Genomic DNA, 24,766 nt, shown 5'->3' on the forward strand with positions numbered 1-24,766 from the left:
TCTTTTCCTTGTATTTTAGCTGAGTAATGATGGTCTTTGGTGTATTATTATAATTTTATTATTTATGAAATTTGTATGCCACCCTTCATCACAGGGAGAAGTACAAAATGAGAACATGAAAGACATAAAAACAAACCAATAACCCCCAAACCCATTTAAAAGGCCACAGAATATTTACTCAGCTTAAGTCCTGGTTCTAGAAAAGGGTTTTTGCGTGGCACCTAAAGATATGTAATGAAGGTGCTAGGTAGGACTCTGTGGAGAAAGCATTCCACAAGTGGGAAACCACTGCAGAAAACGCCTGTTTTCATGTTGCCACCCTCTGGAACTCTTGTGGAGGGAACACACAAAGAAGGACCTCTGACGATGATTGCAGAGTCTGGGTTGGAGTATATGGGAAGAGGTGGTCCAAAACTTTCTAGGACAAACCCAGCAGTTTGAAATGAACATGGAAACTAATTGGCAGCCAGTGCAGTTGGGCCAGGATTGGTGTAATATGCTCAAACCACCTTGCCACCGAATTCTGCACCAGCTGAAGTTTCTTAACTCTCTTCAGAGGCAGTCCCACATAATGTGCTGCAGTAATCTAGTGTAGGTAGTACTGCATCTGAAAGCAGAACAAGTGCTTGATGTTTCTCAACTGGTAATCTCAGATACTAAAATTCTCCTTTTCTGCTTTTTGTACAACTCGTTATATTTTACTGTTTTTAATGAAGGAAATTGAATTTTCAGCTAAATCAGTGCCTGCTGGTGCTTGCTATAAATACAACACAATCATACCTGGGAATGCAAACTGGCCTGCCACTCCTAGTTCCTGCCACCAATGTGACTTGATATTGTAGTTAATACCTACCTTCTATTTAATACTAAAGTTCTGTCTTTAGGGAAGCTTTTAATGTTTAATAGGTTATTGTATTTTAGTGTTTTGTTGGAAGTCACCCAGAGTGGCTGGAGAAACCCAGCCAGAAGAGCGAGGTATAAATAATAAATTATTATTATTTCAAAGGGGTATGTGCACAGAGTGGGGCTGTATGGTTTCTTTTGTAAAAGCAAAAAACCCCTTCCCTATGGCACTGTCTTGCCTTGAGGATAATGTGAATTCCCATGAAAAGACCTGCATTTGGTGTAAGTCTCTGGGAAAGTTAATTATATGTAGGTATTCTGCGGGAGGAATATTGCCCTCAAATAATGAAAGCTTTTACTTCAGTACTTGTATATTAATGGTGTCACTGAGATGGCAACAGCTGAACTCACTATTTAAATTTAGCATTTAAGTGGGATGGGCTTGTTGGTAATAAACCTGAACTAGTAATTAACAGTAACTTGCAGCTAAGAGTTAACTAATAAGCAGAAGAGTGGAGTGGACAGTCATGCTTGTGAATAAAGCTGGACTTAACCTAACATAACAAAAATAACAAAAGAGGCTGTATTCATACTAAACAATGCTCAAAGGTAGAAGAGCATGCCAACTCAAGTACTAGTGACTGCCCATTTACAAAAATAAAGCTGTTGCATTGCCAAAAAGCAAGATCTAGACTAAGCTTAATATACCCTCAATCCAGACATCTGAGGGTGAGGTGCAACATCACAGATGCACATTCCAATTGCAGAAGTGGGTCTACAATATAGTTTTACAACACTACCAGCTTGCGCAGTATGTTATTTATATTCTGCCTTTCATGAAGTCTCAAGCCAGAGAGATACAGAATACAGTGAAAGTTCCTCAGAAGCGTTTTAACATACTGTGCGACTTCCACATATATCTACCATACACATTCCCTTTCTCAATGCACTACCTACAGCTGAGATGATCCCATATTACGTTTCTAAGATTTTTAATGTCATTCAAGAAAAACAGTAAGCTCCCCCGCAAAGGTTCACATCAATTATTTGTACAACAGGTTTATTCAAACAGATTAACTTTATTTTACAATGCATCAGTGTAATTTTAAAACAGGAAGAAGCTGTTTCTCTTAAAGGTTTTACATAAAGGCAACAAAAATAAGAAAATTAACTGCTACCAACTAATTCTGAAACATGCACAATTAAGTGAACATTGACATGTGCCTGGAAAAAATATTAGGGGAGCCCTTCTCAGATAGCAGGCCCTGACAAGTGAGGACATGCCCAGGATAGCCCAACTTCTGCAGCACAGTGGATAGGGCATAAAGCAACACTCACCTATGTTGCTGTTGAAAATTACCTCATTACAGAAAAAAAGCATTAGTAAAAGAACAGCACAGAGGGAGTGGCAAAGTGCCACCCTACTTTAGGGAGTTGCCTCAGTTCTTCAGTAGCATATAAACCTGGGGAGGAGGAACGTTAAAATGTCCTATGGCTGCCGTAACCAGCACAAATCAGTGTTCATTTCCTATATAATTTGTTCTTGTCCTATACTCCCAACACACAAGGATGAAGACAGCCAAAGTATCTTGTCAGTTTGAGGTCTTGGGGCTGCATATGTAGAGTATCCCATTGGGACTGCAATCTTGCCTTGCCCACCAACATTTCAAACAGCAGCCCATTATTTTTAGTGCAAGATCCCATAGAAGCTTTAGCTCCCAGGTAGAGTCTGCCACAAAAATCACTCCAAAGTGTCCAGGAGTGCACTCAGCATGCATACAAGCTTTGAAATGGCATCCAATTGCATTTGCGCAATCTACCAGCAGCTGACAATGATGTGAAACTCCTGTATGCAATTAGGGCAATGCATGACAGGAGGGGGGGGGGCGAGGGGGAGAGAAAGTACTTGATGGGTCGATTCCATGGGAATTTTGAGTAAGCCTTAAGCAGTTCTTTTCAGCCTTCCCCCTGCCCCTCCCCCAGATCAGCAGATGAGGATCTCTGTGTTGTTTTCTGGCCCGTCATCTGACTTTACTCATTGCCTGTTAAGAACCCTCCCCTCCCCTCCCCACCCCACCCCACCCCATTCAGAATCAAGTTGACTAATAGCCTATGTTGTGCATTGTGCAAGTGCTCTGTTACAGGGCTTTGTTCACTGGAGCAATATTTTAGCCCCTTCTCACTGACCCTGCAGGTGGAGCCTGAGCCGAGCCCTTTTTCCAGACTGAAAACATTCCAAACCAGGCAGGAGAAAAAACACTTAACACTACAGAGCAGATACATTACAGCAACATCGAAACATTACACACTTGGCAATCACCCAAGTCACAAAGCAGAGCCCACCAGTGTGCACATCAGGTGGCCGCAGGAGGCTCCTCCAAGGACAAGTCACAGCCTGACATGAGTTTAGGAAAGGCACCACTGGGAAAGCAATTGTGGGAGGAGCTGATCACATGCATCTGGGCTACGGTATGTAAACTGGAACCCATTGGCTTCGGTGGTCCCACCCACATTGCCCCCTCAAGGGCCAAAGGATGAACAGGACAAATGACCATCAGCTCTCCCCTCCTCCCAGGAATCAGGACAGTAAAGTGCAAAGCATGGTAATACAGAAGTATGTTTAGACCCTCCCAATGTCAACCACTTTCCTTACTTCTTGGGAAGCCTTGCAATTAAAAGACAAAACTCCCTTCAAGTAGGTAGGTTTAAAAGAAAGATGCCTCCCTCTGGCTTGGGGTCACACACAGGCCCTTTTGGGGTGATAAGGCAAAAAGACCTGAGCGTCCTGGAAGGATGAAGAGCAAGGAGGTCCATGTTTGTTTTATGAGGGTCGTTCCTTCAGAAATTCTTGCTCACGTGTGCTCTCATGTAGACGTGTTCCAACAGCTACTTGTGGACACAACTTGGCCACGAGAGCCCACCACAAGCAGCTGACACAATGATGTAAATTATGACCTGTGGGGAAGATAAAATCAATAGTTGTAAAGAGAGCTACTCTACATTTCAACCAAGGTTGCCTTAAGTTTCCCTCTTGCTTGGGGGGTGGCTGTTCAAAGGCCTATTTGTCTCTTCTGGACAAAAAGTAAAATACTGGAATCCAGGAGTTCAAGGGTACCAAAGGCACTCAGAATTATACAGACCTATTGCTTAATTCACCCTAGCTATAATGTTCCTTCCAAAAGGCCTGGAAAGAATGGGGGCATAGGAGACAGATACCAGCCACAAGGAGGGAAAAGTACTGTAAAGGACTACACAGAATACCCCAAGAATTCGCTTTTGCAGTGCAGGACAGAGGTAAACATTAGTTTATTTCATTTTACACTGAGATCTAGACTCAAGTGTAAAGCCCCCCCCCCCCAATATCTGATGTGAACAACAACTTACAATGGATACTATGGTGATTATGATGGTGAGCTTGAGGTTCTTCATGCACATCGCTCTAGCCAGGTTTCTGCTGGTTGTTTTGAAAGTGACGGACTAAGGGAAAAGCACAGACGAGATGCATGCTATCAGACATCCAACACCATCTTAGCCTTTTGTGAAAGTCCATGCCAGTTTCTCCCTAGCCATCCCCCCAGTGTTAGAAACTGAGATATGAAAGCTAGGAGCTAAATGGCACCTTAATCCTAGGTTATGGGTGCAACAACAGAATGTCTAGGCATGCTTTTTTATAACAAGAATACAAAGCTAAACCGAAAAAAAAAACTACGTACATCTAAAATATTATGTTCATTGTTCCCATGGTCTAGTCCTTCCCCTGCCCACCCCCCTAATATTCTCAAGAGGGTCTCTTCTCCAGTCTTCAGAGAGTAGCTGGAAGTGGGGAGACAGAAAAAGCTCCTCCTTTCCTTCCACTCTGCAGTTTTAATCTGAAATCTTAGGTGCAGTACTGCAGCCAGAGCTCAGAAACTGCTAGTGCTAATGAAATTCAGCCACTAAATGTGCCTATAACAATGTGAGTTTTGAACACTGCATCCCCTACAAAGCTTGCCCAGCTATTACTTGGTTTTGCAATTCAGCCTCAACATATAAGAATAGGCAAGTTTTAATTTGCTTCCTTCCAATACACTCAAATGAACATTTAAGCGGGTCTAGTTGTCATTACTCTCCCCTAGAATAAGCAACCCTTCTGCAAGGATCACTCCCCCCAGAAAGATGCCTCAACCATTAGAAGCACCTGGTCTCAGGGTCAGAACTATTGATTGGGCCCTGCTTTGCACACTGGAGAATTTGAACTCCACTTGGGAATCTATAATCCATTCACAAATTACAGCAAAAAGTGATCCTGTTCATTAGTCTGGTTCTTCTTTTCTGATCCTTGTGATAATTTCCTATGCCCTGAACAGATAATGTTCTCAATCTCTTCCTACTGTGCACCATGCAATGGCTTTCTCACCCTCAACTTGCTTTTCACATAGGACAAAAAAAACAGCCTAGCACCAGGATAAATTCTGGCATGAGGAGGGTCATTATACTGTCTTGGTCTGGAAGCTTCTCTAGACTGGGCTTTAGAGAAATCCTCAAAATGCATCCACTCTTCACTTCTCTTAGTTTTATTTCCGAACACACATTTCTAATTTACACTTGGACTATGGAGGGTCTAGCTATCCAAGGACAGCAGCTGGCAACCTCCACTCTGCTGTTTTGGTCTGCCAAGCTAAAGTTCTGCTAGGTTAAACAGCATCCTATCAAACATTAACTAATTTTGTTCTGAACACCTAGGTTAGAAGGTCTTGTGTGACCTGAGAACATGCAACGTATGTTCTAAGGAGTGGCTGCTCTGAGAAAAAGCATCACCCGATTTGCTCACCTCCCAGCCCCACATCTGTATGCTACTTCTTTCAAAGCATTTTCTTAAGATGGAAACACAGCAAAAGCCTGAGAGCTGGGAAGTCTTCCCTTTTAATCCTGCCTTTTTTTGCATGCGTGTTATACGTACCCTAAAAACCCAACCAATTCCCCCGCCAATTCCAGAACTTACCGAATCCACAAGATTTTCAGTTTTGTCTATCAGCAACTCCAGCTTTTCTCCCCTTTGGGCCACCAGATCTGGGATGAAGAAAGGCTACAGTAAGAATCCAATGGGGAGGAAACGCTTCCTTTCCTGCTGTTAGCTAAACAGGCAGCTTACCCTCAAGACCGCAAACAGTGGCCGACTGCATGGGCATTGTACTCTTGATCTCTGGGGCAGGTATGTGTGGGTTTTACCCTACCTCAGAGCAAGATCTGCAACAGCAGAGCACAAGGCAAAGGGGCTAGCAGCATAAGGGTCAGCTCCATGCCAGGTTCAGGGCGATGGCAGACTGCAAGTAGAACAAGCAGCTTGTATTTTGTCCTATGCAACCTTTTTGCCAGGTGAGCCAGCTGTACAAGAGCTGTGCAAGAGTGTGACAGCCAACACAGAGAGCCATCCCTCCTTTCCCATATTGATCTTTCCCACAACAAAGCAAGGTCCAGGCAGAAGCACAGCTATGCTACTGCAAGAAAGGGACTCTCATCACACCCAAGCAGTCTCATCCTCAGTACACATGCAGGACCTTGCACCATCTTTATGCCAATGAGCGCTACAATACCTATGTTGCGGACCATGATCCCTTTCAGCTCGTCCACCTGGGCCTGTGTCTCTGCCACTTGGTCAGGGCCCTTGTTCTCTGAGTGGTACTTCTGCATGAAAGGAAGAGCAGATGTAACGAATTTCTGGTTCTTGCTTAATTTGATGAAGCAAGAGAAAGTAATGTCTCTGTAGAGCAATCTGAAAAGTCCAACAGGATCCTCTCATAGTTCCTTTTAACTATCCTCAGCATTAAGAGCTGGGCAGGGTGACCCTCAGCTCCACTTTAGTTGCTTCTTCAGCCCTCAGAACAATTCATCTCTGTGCTTCCCAGTACTGTAACTTAAAGAAGGTTTCCCTCTACTGGCTGATCTGAGATTTATCTGCTCAGCATTTAGCCCCAAAATTCCTAAGCTACGTTTCAGGGCAGACCAGCACCATAAGTCCGGAATACCAGCCAACAGAAGAATCTGCTTAAAGCACTGCTGCACAAGTTACTGCAATCAGGACAAAATAGAAATGCTCTCCATCTGAGGTCCAACAAACCCAATGGCAGGGTGACTGCCTGTTTTGGATTGGATTTCCACTGAAATATCAGGTTGGGAGTGCTCCTGATGTCCAAGCAATGACAGCAGCCAGAATACTTTTGCTCAAATTTGAATGTTGTGCCGGCTGTGCCTAAACCCTGAAGATCATGGAGCTTGTGCAAGTCACACATGCCTTTGTTACAGCTGGGCTGATCTAATGTTAACATACCCTCTATGGGGTTGCCCATGAAGATCATCAACTAGTCCAAAATGCTCTGCAAGTGTTCTGACTGTTGTCAGGTTTGGGGAGCATGCTATTCCCAAACCGTACTAATCATGCTATCTACCTGTTCATTTATAGGTGCAATTCAATGAGTCAGTCATTGTCCTTAATAGTTTAAGCTACCCACACTTAAATAACTACACAAACAATGAAACCATATGAGCTCCAAGATAGTTTCATGAGGTTCCTACTTCAGAGTTCTGCCATCGCCTTGAATGGCTTCTTTTGCTGCATGCTTTCAATTTGTCTGCTGCATAGGATTCTCCTTGTTTTCGTCTCAGTTCTTTTCAGTGTTAACTTTAGGTCAGTTACTGCTTTCTCACTTTTTATGGGTTTGCCTGTAATTCTTGATCAAAAAAATTGTTGTATTGTTTTTAATAATTCATTATGTTAAACTACCTTGAGCACCTCAGTTCTGGAGGTGGAAAGGCAGAATCCAAGACTCTTCCTCGGAAACACAACGATGCAGGTTCTTCTAAGAGCAGAGTTTACCCCCTTTTACTATAATGCATGCAAAGAAGCTTTCTTCTGAGGTTGAATAAAAAATCACTGCCAATTTTAAATAAAAGAAGTGTATCACTAGTATTAGAAGCCTGGGGAGGCCCTGATCTAGCTGCAGGATAATTAGCCAAGCACAGACCTATTCCCCAACATCAGGTGCTCTATAGTTGAATGCTGTGTCCAGCAGACTGACATCAATGAACCTCACCAGCTGTGCAGCCAGAACACTGGAAAACTCGCTGTTCATGGCATATGGCAGAGCTGTTTGTGCACGGGAGCCATAGGTGGTCTGAAACCGCTTCTTGATTTCATTCAGGAACGTGAAAGCTCTGGAACGCTCAAAGTCCTAAAAGCAGAACAAATTCATCAGAGCAACAAATGCACTTAGGATAGGTGCATTAACAGCTATGAACTGCGACTGCAAAACAGAAACTCAGTGTACATGGGCAGTACAGTGGTACCTTGGTTTAAGAACAGCTTAGTTTATGAACAACTTGGATTAAGAACGCTGCAAACTTGGAAGTAGGTGTTTTGGTTTGTGAACTTTGCCATGGAAGCAGAACATGTTTTGCTTCCTGTTGAGTGTGTTCCATTTGTAAATTGAGTCCCCCGCTGCTATGGGAAAGTGCGCCTCGGTTTAAGAATGCTTTGGTTTAAGAAGGGACTTCTGGAACGGATTAAGTTCGTAAACCAAGGTATATCTAAACAGGAGGTGCTGGGGACAAACCACAGGGGCACCTGGTTGGGCACTGCTGGAAGATGGGGCCCACAATAACCTTTGTTCTCGAAACAAAATAACCTCAGAACACTGTCACAGCAAAAATTGCCAGAAAACTATTTAAAGCAGAAAGATGGGGGTACAAAGCAAAAGCAATTTCTCTCACTAGCCACACTAGAGTCTTCGATGCAAACAAGACACAAACAAGCAAGCCTGCAAAGACCTAGATAGAGATGAGAACTGGAGGGGAAGAAGCTGCTGGTGGAAAAAGGGCCAACTTCTTAAACCTTAACTACAAGGCCTGGATTGCACTGCGGGGGCGGTGTTGCTGCATATATTCAGTGTGTAAAATAAAATCCAGGTGACTAACCTGTGGCCTTCCAGATGCTGATGGACTTCATTTCCCACCAGCCCCAGCTACCATGGCTAAGAGTCAGTGATGCCAAGAGTTGTAGTCCAACAACATGTGGAAGGCCATAGGATAGCCACTGCTGGTCTAGACCTTGCTCTACATAATGAAGATATATAGCAACTCTACAGTATTTGGGCCCCAGTGGGCATTTCCAGCAATCACCTTCAAAGAGCACAGAAATACATTTTTTGTCCTACATACTTACATCATCAGTGATGCAGAGGTATATAATCCGGTCCTGGCAGATGTAGTGAAACAGATAGCTAGAGGAAGACAAGATACCAGAACCATGTTTAAAGAAGTAGGTGGGTATAGATTTTGACATAACAGCTACTAGGCCATATGTTGCCATACACTCAACGGCATTTCAAGCACACAGGTCTAAGTTTGCACTAAATCTGTACATTAAAAAATTTCTTCTGCTGGCAACCAGACCCCATTAATTCAATGTCTCAAAGACAAGACAGCCAACCAATTCCTCAAAACATGGAGAAAACTTGAAAGCAAAATTACCTGAAAACAAAGCTATATTCACATGGTGCAAAAGCCATTACTGAATAGCACAAAACACAAAGCAGAAACATCAAACATAGCCACCTTTCCAACATGGATCCAAGCAGGCAAAGCTATTGCTAGCACATTTTCATTTCACACAGAAGTTAGAGCTCCCATCCTGAGGTGGGGCACACCTACTTGGCATCAATCATGGAGCAGTGTTATTTTACCCCAAAGCATTCCCTGGACTCAATCAGTAAACTGGTAGTTGGGAAGCTAGGAGATCATGAGAAGACTTCAACAGAATGAGAAGCCCAACCATTTATAGTTCTCTGTAAGAACTGTGGATAGTGCAACTTCCCTCATGCGTTTGAATTAAATCACATGAATACAAACTCTTCTACAATAATGCAGGGGTGGGAATTAATAAATAATAATAATAATAATAATAATAATAATAATAATAATAATAATAAGAAGTTGCCCATCTGACTGACTCTAGGCAGCTCCCAACAAAAATTAAAAACACAATAAAGCATTAAACATTAAAAAAACTTCCCTATACAGGGCTGCCTAAAGTTGTGCAGTTCTTTATCTCCTTGACATCTGATGGGAGGGCATTCCACAGGGCAGGCGCCACTGCCGAGTTTGCTCTCTGCTTGGTTCCCTGTAAGTTTACTTCTCACAGTGAGGGAAGCACCAGAAGACCCTCGGAGAAGGACCTTAGTGCAGAGGCTGAATGATGGGGGTGGAGAGGGCTTTAAAGGTCAGCACCAACACTTTTATTTGTGCCTGGAAACTGTTTTCTGCCTAAGGGCCATATTTTCTCCCAAGCCACCTTCCAGGATTGCATGCTATTGGTGCGTGCAGCCAGAGGCAAACATGTGGAGAGCAATATATGTAAATTCTACATTTATACAGTAGGTTTCTACACACACTACTCTCCCTCCTCCATTCAGGTAGGCAAGAGATATTATCAGAGTTGAAGGACCTGTTCCAGCCAGGCAAAAACTCTCAAGAAGAGTGTGAAGCAGGGCTTGTGAGAGGCATGGCCTGGGAACAGCCCTTAGGGCTATATTTGGCCCCCAGGCCTGATATTCCCCACCCCTGCAATAATGTATTAGTAGTAGTAGTAGTAGTAGTAGTAGAAGGCCACTTTTCATCTGTAGATTTCAAGGTGGTTCACAACATAAAATTATAATATAAAAGAACACAAAATGCAAATTAAAAACAAGAACAATTTTTTTAAAGCAAGCCCTCCTCCCACAACACAACTAAAATGCTATTGGATGTTACTTAGCCAAAGGCCTGGCTAAAGGGAACATTTCTGCCTGGTGCCTAAACATTTATTACAGAGGCACCAGTCAAATCTTTCCGGGAAGAGTATTCCACAAACATGGAGCTACTGCAGAAAAGGTCCCTTCTCGTGTTGCCATCCTCTGGACGTCTCATGGAGGAGGCACATGAAAAAGGGCCTCAGAGGATGACCTCAAGGTCCAGGTAGGTTCATATGGAGAGAGGTGATCCTTGAGATATTGATAGCATCAATTCGATTTGATTAAATAACTTTTATGTTTACAAAAAGTAAGCAGATTCAAAACTCCAGGAGACAGAACTGAGAACCGTAGTTCATGAAAGGAGTCTCCTCTTTAGGTGATTTGTTCCAGTGCTGCTAGATAAACACATGGTCATATACTGATCAAGGCAGGCCTACCCCTAACCACTGCTCTAGTTGGAGAACATAACAGAATGGATCTGGGAAGCATTCCTAGATCAGCTGCATATCACCTGGGGCTATCACACCAACCTTTTCATGAGCAACCACCACCATCCCATCCCGCTTTATTTCCTCATCTGCAACAGATCCATTTCTCCCACCCTGCCACTTCCTTTCTCCCCAGAGTAGTACTCACTTTCCATGGGAGTAGGTGAGTTTGTTGTTCTCAGAGGGTATTTTGGCCAGGATCTGCTCCGTCACTTCCAGGAAGTTTCCTCCACACCAAGCGTGTTTGGCCAGGATCGTGGAGCCCCTGGCTACAACTGCAAACAGGATAGCCATGGCTGTAGGCTGGCTAAAAAGAAAGGGAAAAAAATGCATAAGAAAACTTTTGTCTATCAGAGCAAGGCACACACACACCTCAGCCACTGCCCCATCTTCTTAAGTGTGCAGCCAAGAGCAAAAGAAACACACAGCAACAGAGCATTGGTGGTTCTGCACTTTTCAGATATCTTGCAAACCACAGCCAGTTTTAACTATCATCGGCAGAAATCCACATTTTAGATAAGCAACATCACAAGAGTTGCTTGCAACAATTATTTTCCCCCCTTTCCCCTTACCCAAAGTCTGCATCACTTGCATTCACTCCTAAGAGCTTTGCATTCTGAAATTAATAGTTCTTGCAGGACACAAGGAATGGGGGACCAAAATGAGAACATCATTGTTGCTGCAGGTGGAAGGAGGGGGAAGAAGAGGCTCAGACCTGCAGACACCTCTACTGAAGAGAGCTGGCGCTAGGCACCATTCAAGTAAAACGAAAGGAAACAAAAAGCAGCACCCCACAGAGCATCATTCTATTTGATAATCCTTGCCTATGTGGCAATCCAAGTGGAGTGACTAAGGACTTTCTGAGTTCTCTGCAAGAGCTCGTCTAAGTATTTGAGGGAATCTGAAAGTGATTGGCATACTGCCCTTTTTAGAATTGTTTTGAGTATCATAAATGCATATGGCATATTGCCTTAAATGAGAGTCACATATTGTCATTCCATTGCAGGTTGTATAACTAAACAAAGTCCTCTCCAGGTCTTTTAAGAGGTTTGTTCACATGTTACTGGTGCTATGTGGAGGCCATGTTTCACACAGTAGTGGGTTATTAGTAGGTTCCTCTACACACACCAAGAACTCCTGCGTGGGGGAGGTAAACAAGAAAGGGGTTTGTCCATCTAGCTCAGTATTCTTCATCCTTGAGACATGTAGAGAATTTTTCTGCAACTTTCAGGGTACAGATGCTCAATTATGTATATTTACAGGCAAGTGCAAGGTCCAACTCAGTGTACAGTAAATACCACTTAATCGTAAAAATTCACTAGTCAGGAGGACACAAATTTACATGTTATGCCTTAATCTGCTCAAACTCATATTTGTTGACCTAGCAACTTCCCCACAAAGTCTACTTTTTAAGGATTAAATTAATACTGGCTGTTGTCCACAAAGTATTGACTCTAACGCTCCCTATGAAAAATGTGGATATATGTGACACTTCAACTGGCTTACAAAGGAATTTATAGCCTGCAACTAATGTCAATTACATGCCTACCAGTGGCAAATATGAAGCAGTGCTATTCCAGCTTAAACAACAGTTCTCAGTCTCCCTATGGCATGAACAAAACACCAGGTCATCTCCAGTGATTGTGTGTGTGTGTGTGTGTGTGTGTGTGTGTTGGTAAGCAAAGGAGCACATGATTCAATCCAACTAGCCACCTGACCACCTCAAGATGCTTATGGAATCAAACATCTGGCACAGAAAGGAAAACTCAAACAAAGAAGCAGTCATAGGAGCAGTGAGCTGTGGGTCCCTAGATAGTGAATAAAGTTTCTTATAGATACTGCATACATTAAAATTTTCACATGGAACAATCACAGCATTCCTCTTTCCAAAGGTTTTGCAACTCCAACCACTGAAAGCTAGAGCAAACCTAAAGTGACACTGCAGCGCTGCTCAGAGATTCCCATTATTTGTTTCCATTGGAATTCAGTTCCTTTAAGAAGGGGGGAGAGGAGAGCCACTGAGTACCTCTGTACCAGGACCAACCTAACTTAGTTTGCAACTACAGATCACATTACATCCATCCTTAAAACCATGGACATTTCTCTGTGCCACCTACACTCACGTTCCACACTCTGTGGGCATTCAGCATACATTTTTCTCTTGCTCATCTTCAAACTGGTGAGACTAAACTGTCTACTTTAATTGTTCTCCTCAAGCATGTTGTTTCCAAATTCACACCATCATCCTATTCTTCAGAACACTGTTAGAAGAATTTCTTATTTTTCTCATATTTTTGAGTGTTGGACAGGAGCACTTCACCTTCAAAGTGAATGTACCTTTGTAACTAATGCAATAAATGTATACAGAACAACAAGTTAAATGCTGAATTGGTGAGTAAGCTAACCTTGTTATTGTTAAGTCTTGTCAGTCTTAATTAACTGTACAGTTTAAAACCAATAATAATACAGATTGCTCCAGGTGGAATGAGATGCCAACTAGAAGCCATGCTGGAAATCTGCAGAGCTGCTTTCAGAGGTTGCCTCCAGGACAGAAAAAGCAAGCATTTTTGAATACAACAAAGAAACAATCAAACTGCCTTCACTACTCTTTAAGTGATGTATTAATTTTTGCCCTCTGCCAAAGCTTTAAGGAGAGGAGCTCTGGTATTCAAGAATGCTCAGAAGTCCCAGGCATGGCGAAAAGGCACACAATCTGATCTAGAAGACCCTCCTCACCTCCTAGATGTAACAGGCAAAAGCCACACTTGCTCAGTGTAAGCTTTGCCTTTTTTATTACTATCCATTTCCCATGCTGTTGACCTTGTGTTGAAAAGGTTCGAAAAGTCCCAGGTTTTATTCAACCCTGCTTCTTGCACAAAACCGCACAAATATAAGACAGTTTAATGTGGTATCTCCCAACCACTTCCTAGCTCCCTATCTTGCTAAAGGCAGCAGCTGTTGCTCAACTTGATCCAGCCAAGAAGGGTCTTTCTTGCATGCTTCCCCCAACAGTTTAAATGCCTTCTCTTTGCCCGGCCAACATCACTTGTTTTCTTTTGTTTGTGTTCTAGACCCATATTAAAGTCCAAAGTTCCTTCCTGTCCTTTTCCCTTATTCAGCACAACTGAAAGTCCCCACTCATTGCTTGCACTGGGTACAGATGTTACCTTCTCAATTAAGTTTTTCAGTTTGGAGGATGTTGCATGATTATTTAAGCAGACTGCAATATACTGTTGCTGAGAAAATGCAATTCTTTCTGTCCGCTTAGCAGGGGCCATTGTAATTTGATGCGCTGCATGGTTGTGCAAGTCAGACATCTATGGGAAAGTACCCATGACAATACTGAAAGTAAGCTACATATTTCCACCACCCACCCCATTCTGCAATTACAGTCTGCGCTTCACATATCTGCAAAGAGAAGTTTCACAGAAAAGTGGACACTGACAAGTCTCAAAGCAGAAATGTAGAGAAGTGTCAGTTTTTCTGCTGCTCAGAATCTTCAGACTTTGCCTTGGAAGTTCAGCTGGACTTGCCCACTTTGAATGCCAGTCACACATCACACCTAATTGTTATCAACTTCTCCTCCACATTTCCCATATTTCCCTGGCAGGTGCAATGACTGGACTAGGACTGGGGGCTGTACCCAGATTCAAATTCTACTCAGACATGAAGCTCACAGAATGACTTTGGACTAGTCATTCTCTCACAGGCAAACCTATCACATAGTGGGTTTTTGTTTATATAACAGCAGGGATAAAGGCCACATATACCACCTTGAGTTCATTGGAGAAAAGGTGAGATATAATTTAAAAATTAACAGATTTGTGACTGTCGGAAATTTGGTAGCTGATACTTCCACTAGCAATAATTCAGGCTCCTGAATGCATTGTTCAGCACAAATAAGCAGTTACTACCTATCTGGGATCCAGATAAATTATTAAGGAAGTGCTTGTTTCGGTGATGTTGCCTCAGAATATTTCTAAATCCTTCCTCAAAATCTTTTCAACGAAAGCTTCAGTTGAACCCCACCACTAAAACTAAGCTTAAGTCGATATAACCAGACTGAACACTCATTCTTCCTCTTTACCCTCAACTCAATCTCACTTCTTTTCCTATATTCATTTACTGTACAAAATGTAAATTGCAAACTACTTGAAACAAGAACTTGTTTACCAAGAAAGAAAAAAAAACTTGCTGGTTTGTAAGACACTTGAAAATTATGAATAAATTTCCTGAAAACATAGTCTGATCATTTTTACCACTGCCTCCATCTTCCTCCAAGACTCTATGCTGTCTTCTTTCTCCCTATCTTTCCTTTTTGAGAAATTTTAACTTTGTCACTGCAGGGTCCTATCCTTTTATGCTCTGTCAAATAAGATGTGCATTGAGAAGGGCCCTATCTAAACTTGCCTCAAAAGTGAGGGATGTGAGATGAGAAGCATTTCTTTTTGCTTATCATTATAATAATTTCCAGAAGTGTACCTGTATTAGTCTCATACAAAAAACAATAACTACGAAAACAGTTACTCTGTGGCACTATAGAGATCAATGCATTTATTATTGCATATGTTTTCACAGTCCATAACCCACTTTACTATTTCAGATATTTCTAAGCTGCCTTTTGTGACTATTGCCTTTCCAAAGCACCTTGGCATTAATAACACACACACAACTTTGCATATAATGCAAATCACAATAATAATAAAAAACATTCAATCAACATCAACTAAAAACCCCAGCAGTCATGATAACAATCATTATCTGATGGATGATGATCCAGGAGGCCTCTGTCACAATGTCAAGACACACGAAACACTTCACTGCATCTGTTCATCATACTGTTGTAACAACAAATAACATTCGCTTTCATAAAACTAACTCCACCTTTAGCTGAACACACTTCCACTAACTATTACATTGCAACTAGCAGCCAGCACTTAATAAGACAAAAAGCACTTCCTTTTTTATTTTAGGCTGTGCACACACTGTATATATTTAAAGCATATTACTCCCTCCTCCAAAAAAATCCTAGGATAGCAACTGTAGTGTGTTAAGGATGCTGGGAACCATAGTTCCCTGAGGCATAACTTACAGTCCCAAGGATTCATGGGGGTTGGGGATTATATGGGTTAAGCAGCCTGGTATCCTCACCCTAGATTTCCTACACGCCCTTTGATCAATGGACAGAAGATATGACAACTCTTGCAACATACGAACGGGTTCCTTTTAGATAAGATTCTGTGTGGATAAATAGAACGACAATTTGGAATGCATTTACAAAAATTATAACAACTTGTTAAAAATTTTACATTTGCTGGGATAATGGTACTACCTTATATACCCATATATCGTATTGCATCATAATTTCAAATGTGCTATTGCTGTTGTCTTTCTTACTGTAATTTCCACAATAAAATATAAATATGTTTATAAACACACACACACATATACACACAGAAAAAACCAGTGAATTATATCCCAATCTCAAGCTACAGTGGAAGCAATGACCTCCCTTTATTCCCATAGAGAGAGGGCAGGGGGTGCAAGCGCCCCTCAACACACACACAAAGGGAGGGGGCAGACCGACCCTTCCTTGAGGGGGCGTTGCCATGGCTACAGCTGGGGTGGGGGCGTTTCTACCCTGAAGGAAACTCACTGCTCCCTTTCCTCTCGGCAGCCACAGCCAAGGCCTCGTAGCAGGGAGGGGGTGAGGAAACGAAGATGAATCCCCACCCCCCGCAAGCCCCACAACAGCAACAACAACAACCAGGCAACAACCGAGCGCCCGCCCGTTCCTTACCTGCTTGGGAACCCACCCGGAACCCCGTTTCTCTTCCCCGTACCCGCGTCGCGTCTCTCGGAGGACAAGCAAACACAGCACGTGAGCTTCCGCTTCTGACCGCCGCGCGGGATTCTGGGAAATGGAGTTCTACTGCCACCGACAACAGCCAAAGCAAACACGGAGGGAGGGCGGAAACATTTATAAACGCACACCCCGCCCCCTGTTCTTGTTGCCTTCCGTTGGAACGCATATCGGAAGTACGCCAGCAGAGCCGGCTCCGGATTGGGTCAGCGGATGGCAGTTTCCGCCTCCTGATCTCTATTAACCCCTTCGCTGCCGCCGAACTTAAGAATCGGGTTCCTTCCTCAGTTTTTCTGTGGCGGCGGCGAAGTTATTGCGGTTTGTGAACATTCGACTCTCCCACTTCACTTTTTTTTTTTTACCTCGAATTCCCGCTCTCTGAGGGAATTGGTCCTGTGCGGACCCCCAACTCCCCAAGGAACTACGATTCCCAGTAGCCCTTTGCGCGCGGGCTCCTGTACTTGGACTTTCTGCCGCAGTGGCTGCCGGGAGCTGATGCCTGGTAGGTTGGGCTTTTGCGTGCGTGAGGGGGTGTGTGAGGGTTACGTGCGTGACCGGGACTCCCGTCTTCCTCTGCGCTTGGCGGCCTCGCGGGGAAGAGGATGGGGGACGAGGAGGACGGGAAGAAGCCGCGAGTGCTGCAGATGGTGAGACCGAAGCGCGTGGCGGGGAGGGGGGGGGCGACCGGGCACTCCACAGGGGGTGCGACAGGCTGACATCCAACAGGTGAAGCTTTCCTCTGTCCGGGGCTGTGGACGGGGAAGGTGGCCATCCGAACCGGGTTGTTTTTATTCGGCGAGAACCACCGCGGACAACAGATATTTATTTGTTTTATTTACTTCATAAAATTTCTAGGCCGCTTGATGGTAAATGGGGAGTGGGGGAAACCTCAAAAGCGGTTTACAAAGAGCTTGAAACAACTAAAACCGACCTTGCTTTAAAACATAAAAAAGTAAAAATGCTAAAACAGATTAATATTAACTCGGCTTACAGATCCCCTAGGCAGAACCGAAAGGCACCTGCTCAGCCCGTGTAGAGTTGAAAAACACCACAATGTTGTTATTACTACTATTGCATTTATACTAGCTTTGTTATTGTAACAGAGTAACACGTTATCCCCACAGCATGGCCAGCTGAAAAACACCATTATTATTATTATTATTATTATTATTATTATTATCAGCAGTAGTAGCAGCAGCAGCAATGCCGCCATTATTTACTTTTATATTCCTCATATGTGACCCAGTGTGGCCTGCCTAGTTCTTACCTTCTCTCCTGCCTGCTTTTATCCTCTCAGCAACCCTGTGGAGTAGGTCAGGTGGATGGTCTGACCAGGAACCCTCTTGGCTGAAACGTGGTGTTTTAAAAAATGTTTTTTAAAATTATTGCTTGGCCAAAATCCATCCACAACTGGCAAGAGGAAAAAGTGCCCTCCTTAACCAGATAATTGTCTCGCTTTTTGCACATGGAGACATACTGCAAGCGTGAAATCAGTATATCACCAATACCATTTTGGTGGAAAGGTGGTATTAAAAGAAATGATGGAAGGGCCATAGCTCAGTGGTAAAGCACATGTTTTGCATGAAGAAGGTCCCATGTTCAATTCCTGGCATCTCCAAGTAGAACTGGGAGAGTCTCACATGAAGGAGCCTGGAAAGCTCCTACCAATCAGTGTAAAGTAGACAGCACAGTGGTACCTCGGGTTACAGACGCTTCAGGCTACAGACTTCGCTAACCCAGAAATAGTACCTCGGGTTGAGAACTTTGCTTCAGGATGAGAACAGAAATCATGCTCCAGCCGCGCGGCAGCAGCAGCAGGCCCATTAGCTAAAGTGCTGCTTCAGGTTAAGAACAGTTTCAGGTTAAGAACGGACCTCTGGAACGAATTAAGTACTTAACCCGAGGTACTACTGTACTGTGCTAGATGGACCAATGGTCTGACTTGGTATATAGCCACTTCTTACGTTGTCCTTCAGGGACCTTGTTTTCTTTATCTTCACTACTTCTCTTTTAGGTACGGGCAGATGGGACAGATAAGAACTGTTTTACATTTGTGCTCCACAATGAGGACCACACCCTTGGCAACTCCCTTCGATACATGATCATGAAAAAGTAAGTAAGAGTCCTATTGCCTTTGTGATGGGGTGCCGAAGGTGAGGCCAACACATAGGCTGCGTGGGCTAGCCATTGATTGCCTTATGAGGAGCACCTATGTGTGTTCAGATGTAGCTGCGACTGCTAAAGGAGTCAGCTAAGTCAGTGGCAAGTTAATTTTGCCCATTCTGAACCTGTGGGATCTGGCTGATTCAGAAAATTTTGGTTCAATTCAGTATACAATTAGATGGGACATAGGAAATTTGGTTTCCCAGAATGTCCTGGGATGTATGTGATTTTGTGTGTGTGTGTAAGGGTAAGGTAACTACTGCAAAAAAGAATGTATTTTTCTTAACCTGAAATGCTCCTAAGAGCAGCAATCTTAACACTGTGGCTGTTGGATTGTGAGGAGTTGTGGTGAGTTTCCTGCCCCTGAAAGCCACACATGCCCAACCAATCAACATTTGCAAGAGACGTGGCCCTTTGCCAAATCGCCTTGGGTTCAAGTGCACTACCAGTTTACTTTAAGACTGCCTTTATCTTCACTTACTTCCAATAAGCACACATTGCTGATAGTGTTCTTTTTTGGTTGTATTTGGACATTGTGATCGAGTATGATTTATTGTGAGGGGAATGAACCTAGGCTCCCTCTTAGCACTCCCCCTTTACATTCAGAAGCAGAAGATAGTGATTGTTGCTTCTGTTTTTGATTAACTAGAATTTGTCATGTTGTTGAAATGTGACAATCTTGGTTAACCTTAACTCTGTTTTGTCTGAAACAAGCCAAATTCATACTGGGGTTTATGAAGTTGACTTGCTTCAACAAATTGTAATTAAATCAAGTTCTGCATAGGGTTCAGATTGATATAAAAATTGGAGACCCCAGGAGGGCTTGATTTTTGTGTGTTCTGCATTTGTGAGTCTGTCCCCTCCTATGCAGCATTCCATTTCCTTACCTACCTCTGAAAATGGTACAAATGGCATGATGTTTTAGCATCATGTAAATCATTGAAGCTATCTGAGACCCAGGAAGAGGATGCTCTTCCCTCACTGAAGGCTAGATTGCCAGAGTAATGTCAGACAGCCAAGACCTAAAATGGTCAAATGTTCTGGGCACATTGGGGCCACTCCAAGGTGATGCGGGGGTGAAGATACCAGTATGGAGTCATGTGTTCTTTACTTCTCATGATCTGTAACCTTTCTTGATGCATATGAAGATGTTTTATAATGTTTGCTGTGTTTGAACTACTATATGAGCTTTTGCTCTGAATGCTTCAGGGCAGACCTTCTCAATTACCACGTTGAGTTGAATAAGCTCTTTCCTATTGTAATAGCTATAATAAATGCTGGATCCCTAAATTTGGATGATGGACTTTGAAATAGTTTCCTTGTTCTGTGATTTATTCAAAAGGTGGTTGTTCCTCAGCTGGGTAATGAACAAGGTAGTGTAGAGGTGAATTCTTAACACAAGTTTTAATACTACACTGTGGTTAATTGAAATGAGAAGCCACAACCAAGTCAGAGGAAGCATGCAAGCCTGGGGGGTAGGGTAGACTTTGTTCCCATCACTATAAACCACAGCTTATTGTGATATCCAAGAGTAACAACCTCTTCATTTCTCCATAGCCCTGAAGTGGAGTTCTGTGGATATAGCATCACCCATCCTTCTGAAAGAAAAATAAACCTCCGCATCCAGACCAAAGGTGAAGTGTGCAGGCCTGCTTCTTGGAGGTCTATTTTGCTAAAGGGCAGCTGTTCTTTGTGATTCATAGGCAATATACAGACTTTTGGGTGAAAACTACATATTTTACTCACACATAGCAAGAATCAACATACAGTACACGTAGCCTACCTGATTCTGAGCAGAACTACCCTGCAAATTGCATATTAAAGCACAAATGGTTCTTTACAGCCGCAGTACAGCATCTCTATCAGCTCTGCGTCTTTCCTTACAGTACCTGATCAAGGTGCCACAATCTGAGCTAGGTGGAGATGTCCTTCCCTTCCTTACATTGTCTAGCTTCCTCTTACATAGTGTTGCACTATTTTGACAAGGCTGATTGGTGTATTCCTCACATCCACCTGGGCTATATATGTCATTAGCTGCATCATTCCATATGCAACCGTGGCGAACAGGGAGGCCTATTGTGGTGAGCTCTGTTGCCTTCGGGAAGCTTGCCAGTTAACTGTTCTTTATATCATAGAATCATAGAATCATAGAATCATAGAATCATAGAGTTGGAAGAGACCACAAGGGTCATCGAGTCCAACCCCCTGCCAAGCAGGAAACACCATCAGAGCACTCCTGACATATGGTTGTCAAGCCTCTGCTTAAAGACCTCCAAAGAAGGAGACTCCACCACACTCCTTGGCAGCAAATTCCACTGTCGAACAGCTCTTACTGTCAGGAAGTTCTTCCTAATGTTTAGGTGGAATCTTCTTTCTTGTAGTTTGTATCCATTGCTCCGTGTCCGCTTCTCTGGAGCAGCAGAAAACAACCTTTCTCCCTCCTCTATGTGACATCCTTTTATATATTTGAACATGGCTATCATATCACCCCTTAACCTCCTCTTCTCCAGGCTAAACATGCCCAGCTCCCTTAGCCCACCATCAGGCTTGGGCAATCCTGCAGAATTTATTCTCAGCTTCAACATAAGGGATAATAATACTATCTTGTGTAACAGAAATCAGTGGTCTTCTGGTTGTTGGACCGCAATTCTCATAATCACTGACCATTGGCTATGTTATGTTGTGCTCAGTGTTTGAAACCAGGAAAGAAAAGCAAGGCCCTACATAGTGCCTGGAACCTGGGTTGTGGGGCACTGAAACACAGTTTCTGGTCGCATTTGTGCTGCAGTGCTCGGCAGATCCTCTGGCTCATGCAGCACCCAAAGAGGCACATCTAGGGCTGCTCCTGGCAGTGGCAGGGAACAGTGGGGTGCTTGGCTTCAAATGCGGAGCTGCTTGTTCTGCTGCTTTAACTTCTTAAACAGCTCCCGCAGCTTTGGCACTTCAGTGGCAGCATGGTTGCAAAACCACCCCGCAACCCTCTTGCTTCCCAAGGCAGCAGCAGGAGCGATCCTGCTTCCACAAACATCTCCTATTCTGCCTCCCTCTGTCAGGCGAAGCCTCCCGTTCTTCCCCTTCTCCAACACTGCTGCTGCCTTGTGAAGTGAGAGGGTTGTTTGGAGCTACAAGCAGCTCCTCAATTGCAGCATTGATGGGGCTCCAGGCAGCAGCACCTCTGCAGCATCCACAGCGGCACAGGGTCTGGCAGGGCTTTCTGAAGCCCCACAGCTCTCCCCATCCCACCTCCGGGCAGGCAGGCTACGGCTCTCTTCAAATTCCCACTTCAACAGTCTCTTTAACATAGGGCTGGTGGAGAGGGACTTCTCCTCCAGCACCCTCAGAGGCAATTTAAATTGAAAACTTAGGCGCAGTGTACTGCGACAAGAGTTCAGGAAATGCTTGCAATAATAAAATTCTCTAACAGAGAATGCGTCCATTACTACTAGAGTTTCAAACACTGCTTGTGCTTCAAAGTACATTTCCCTCCAGGGTGCTATTCAGATGTTTTTATTATTGTTGTTGTTGCTGTTAATGAATGACATATGGGAGGAGGAGACTAATGTCTCGCAGCAAATTAAACTGATCTGTAGAAAGCACAGCTTGAAAAAATGGGCAATGCACTTTTTTTGTAAACTAAGAAATCTTTAATAAAAATATACAGTCATACCTCGGGTTGAAGTGGCTTCAGGATAAGTATTTTCGGGTTGCGCGCTGCAGCAACCCGGAAGTAATGGAGCGCGTTACCTCTGCGTTTCGCCGCATGCGCAGACGGTCATAATGACATCACACGCAGAAGCGGCGATTTGCAACCCGCAGATGTGGGTTGCGTTCGCTTCTGGATGTGAACGGGGCTCCGGAACGGATCCTGTTCGCATCCAGAGGTACCACTGTATAGGAGGCAATTATTATGGTCTCTTGCCTGCAGGCAGTTCTGTTTCACAAGTTCATGGCTCACCTGAAAATGGAGGAACCCATTAAAGCAGAGGAAGGATCTGGGCCCTCTTTAAGTCTTGCCTGACTCTGAATGCTTCCCTTTCTTCATAGCAGGCCTACCAGCTGTCGATGTGTTCCAGAAGGGGCTGGAGGATCTCAGGGGTGTCTGCCAGCATGTACTCAGCAAATTTGAGGTGGGTCTTGTCCTTTCCAACCTTCTTGAAATGTATTTATTTTAATTTAAGGATTGAGGTCCTTCTGCCAGAAACAGAGCACCATTTTACTATTCTTGGGGTACCACAGCTGCAGTCCTTGGCTGCATCATCATTTCTGTTCTGAGCCGGGCCGGAACCAATTATCAGTTGTTTTTCTAGGTTACCCAAGAGTACTCAGCAAGGTGCAACATATTATCAAAAGCAACTAAGATCTTGTAATATACATTATAGAGTGACGAGTAGGACCTGTTACAGTGTGAAGTGCATGGGTTCAGGATTCAGTTACATTCTCTCTCCATCCCTCCCAATCCTTCATTCTATTGACACTGAGCATGTTTGGTACTCAATGGTTTTTGAACCTCTTCCCTTTGTTTTTCTCCTCTTCTGAACTTGGAACATATTTCAGGGTTCCCCCCAATGCTGCTATTACCATCCTCTTGTCCATGGGTGGTGCCATTTGACTACATAAGCAATGGCACTCACATCTTGAATATCAGAATTAGAAGGATGGATGAAGAGGCACACAGCCTGAGCCCAAAAGTTCTATTTACCTATTACAGTTAACAGAAGGGGACTGTAACAGAAGGTTGTGGTGCAGCTTCTTTGGTCCACCCACCCCCTAGGAGCTGCATCTCACATGTGGACCACAAATCCCTTAACCACGGCCTTTGTTTGCTCCCCCTTGCAGGCAAGTGTGGAAGAGTACAATGCCCAGAAGGATGTGATTATGGAGGAAGTGTAGTCTTCAGTTCCAATCTGTTGTTCAGACTTGGCCACAGAACTTAATCTGCTTTGGTTGTTATGATGAATGGCCTTTGCAGAGTGTGGGACGGAGAGTGACCTTGCTCCTGCTTCTTGTTAACTCATTGGCATTTGATGCTATTAACCATGGTATCCTCCTGGACAGGCTCCAGCAAATGTGATTTGGGGAGAGCGTTTCCAACCCTATCTTCAGGAATGAGTCTGACATTGGGAGGGTGCCTTTTGAACTGGAAGCTGCAGTTATTGCAGAATGCTGCAGCATCATAATCAAGCGGTCTATAAATTTCATTACATAAGTAAATAATGGCACCACTGTGACTTAAATTGAATTGTCTTGTTGTGGGGAGGGGGTGGGGTTGGAAAAGAAAGTGTCTTGTTTCTTATGGAATAAAGTTCCCCCCCGTAATAAATCTTGGATGATAGAATCCATTCCAACTTCCTGTGTGTGTGATTTTTTGTTTTTAAATGCTTTTGCTCCCTGTTTAGAATTCTCTTTAAAATTGCTGTTTCGTATCTGGTAGCAAGAAAGCATCAGGTCAGTGATCAGGTCAATGACACAGGGAAGTTGAGCCAACTTGTCTGTGTTACTAGGAGCACCAAAAAAGGAGATTTTGTTCACATCACTACCAATGGCCAGGCACCTACTGATAGCCTGACAGGGGCCCCTGGCCCAGCCTCCACCTCACCATTGGAACCTGCTGGTTGTTCACCTGTCTTTTACTTTGGCCCAGATGG

At 43.7% G+C, this 24,766-nt stretch overlaps 2 protein-coding genes across 8 annotated transcripts; one reads left to right on the forward strand and one right to left on the reverse strand.

Annotated features, from left to right (window-relative positions):
* Window positions 1-1,902: 1,902 nt before the first annotated feature.
* VAMP7 (vesicle associated membrane protein 7) lies at window positions 1,903-17,067 on the reverse strand. 6 transcript variants are annotated; one of them, XM_083424277.1, is made up of 9 exons: window positions 16,939-17,056; window positions 16,188-16,333; window positions 11,244-11,402; window positions 9,041-9,098; window positions 7,914-8,051; window positions 6,417-6,507; window positions 5,825-5,892; window positions 4,228-4,320; window positions 1,903-3,798 (listed from the first exon to the last, which is right to left on the reverse strand). In XM_083424277.1, the coding sequence occupies exons 2-9, from the start codon at window positions 16,304-16,306 to the stop codon at window positions 3,730-3,732; spliced, it is 795 nt and encodes a 264-aa protein (XP_083280403.1). In that variant the 5' UTR covers window positions 16,307-16,333; window positions 16,939-17,056; the 3' UTR covers window positions 1,903-3,729. The 6 variants fall into 6 exon arrangements, with proteins under 6 accessions (XP_083280403.1, XP_083280402.1, XP_083280406.1 ...); XM_083424276.1 differs by having other exon boundaries at window positions 16,896-17,011; XM_083424280.1 differs by having other exon boundaries at window positions 16,247-16,333; window positions 16,939-16,987.
* Window positions 17,068-17,448: 381 nt separating this feature from the next.
* On the forward strand, window positions 17,449-24,466 carry LOC310669851 (DNA-directed RNA polymerases I and III subunit RPAC2-like). 2 transcript variants are annotated; one of them, XM_083424287.1, is made up of 5 exons: window positions 17,449-17,605; window positions 18,973-19,070; window positions 20,679-20,755; window positions 23,166-23,248; window positions 23,958-24,466. In XM_083424287.1, exons 1-5 carry the CDS (start codon window positions 17,561-17,563, stop codon window positions 24,009-24,011), a joined length of 357 nt encoding a protein of 118 aa, XP_083280413.1. In that variant the 5' UTR covers window positions 17,449-17,560; the 3' UTR covers window positions 24,012-24,466. The 2 variants fall into 2 exon arrangements, with proteins under 2 accessions (XP_083280413.1, XP_083280414.1); XM_083424288.1 differs by having other exon boundaries at window positions 23,169-23,248.
* The last annotated feature ends 300 nt before the right edge of the window (window positions 24,467-24,766 follow it).

The sequence above is a fragment of the Podarcis tiliguerta genome (assembly GCF_965153285.1).
Source record: "Podarcis tiliguerta genome assembly, chromosome: Z".
NCBI lineage: Eukaryota > Metazoa > Chordata > Lepidosauria > Squamata > Lacertidae > Podarcis > Podarcis tiliguerta.

Excerpts from the sequence above, each read along its gene's own strand:
- VAMP7 (XM_083424277.1), bottom strand. The coding sequence starts at position 16,306 with ATGTTGCAAGAGTTGTCATATCTTCTGTCCATTGATCAAAGGGCGTGT. Across the intron at positions 5,893-6,416 it reads GATCATGGTCCGCAACATAG|ATCTGGTGGCCCAAAGGGGA; the intron begins GTATTGTAGCGC and ends TCTTCATCCCAG. Across the intron at positions 4,321-5,824 it reads CTGAAAATCTTGTGGATTCG|TCCGTCACTTTCAAAACAAC; the intron begins GTAAGTTCTGGA and ends CTTTTCCCTTAG.
- LOC310669851 (XM_083424287.1), top strand. The coding sequence starts at position 17,561 with ATGGGGGACGAGGAGGACGGGAAGAAGCCGCGAGTGCTGCAGATG. Across the intron at positions 19,071-20,678 it reads CGATACATGATCATGAAAAA|CCCTGAAGTGGAGTTCTGTG; the intron begins GTAAGTAAGAGT and ends ATTTCTCCATAG. Across the intron at positions 23,249-23,957 it reads ATGTACTCAGCAAATTTGAG|GCAAGTGTGGAAGAGTACAA; the intron begins GTGGGTCTTGTC and ends TCCCCCTTGCAG.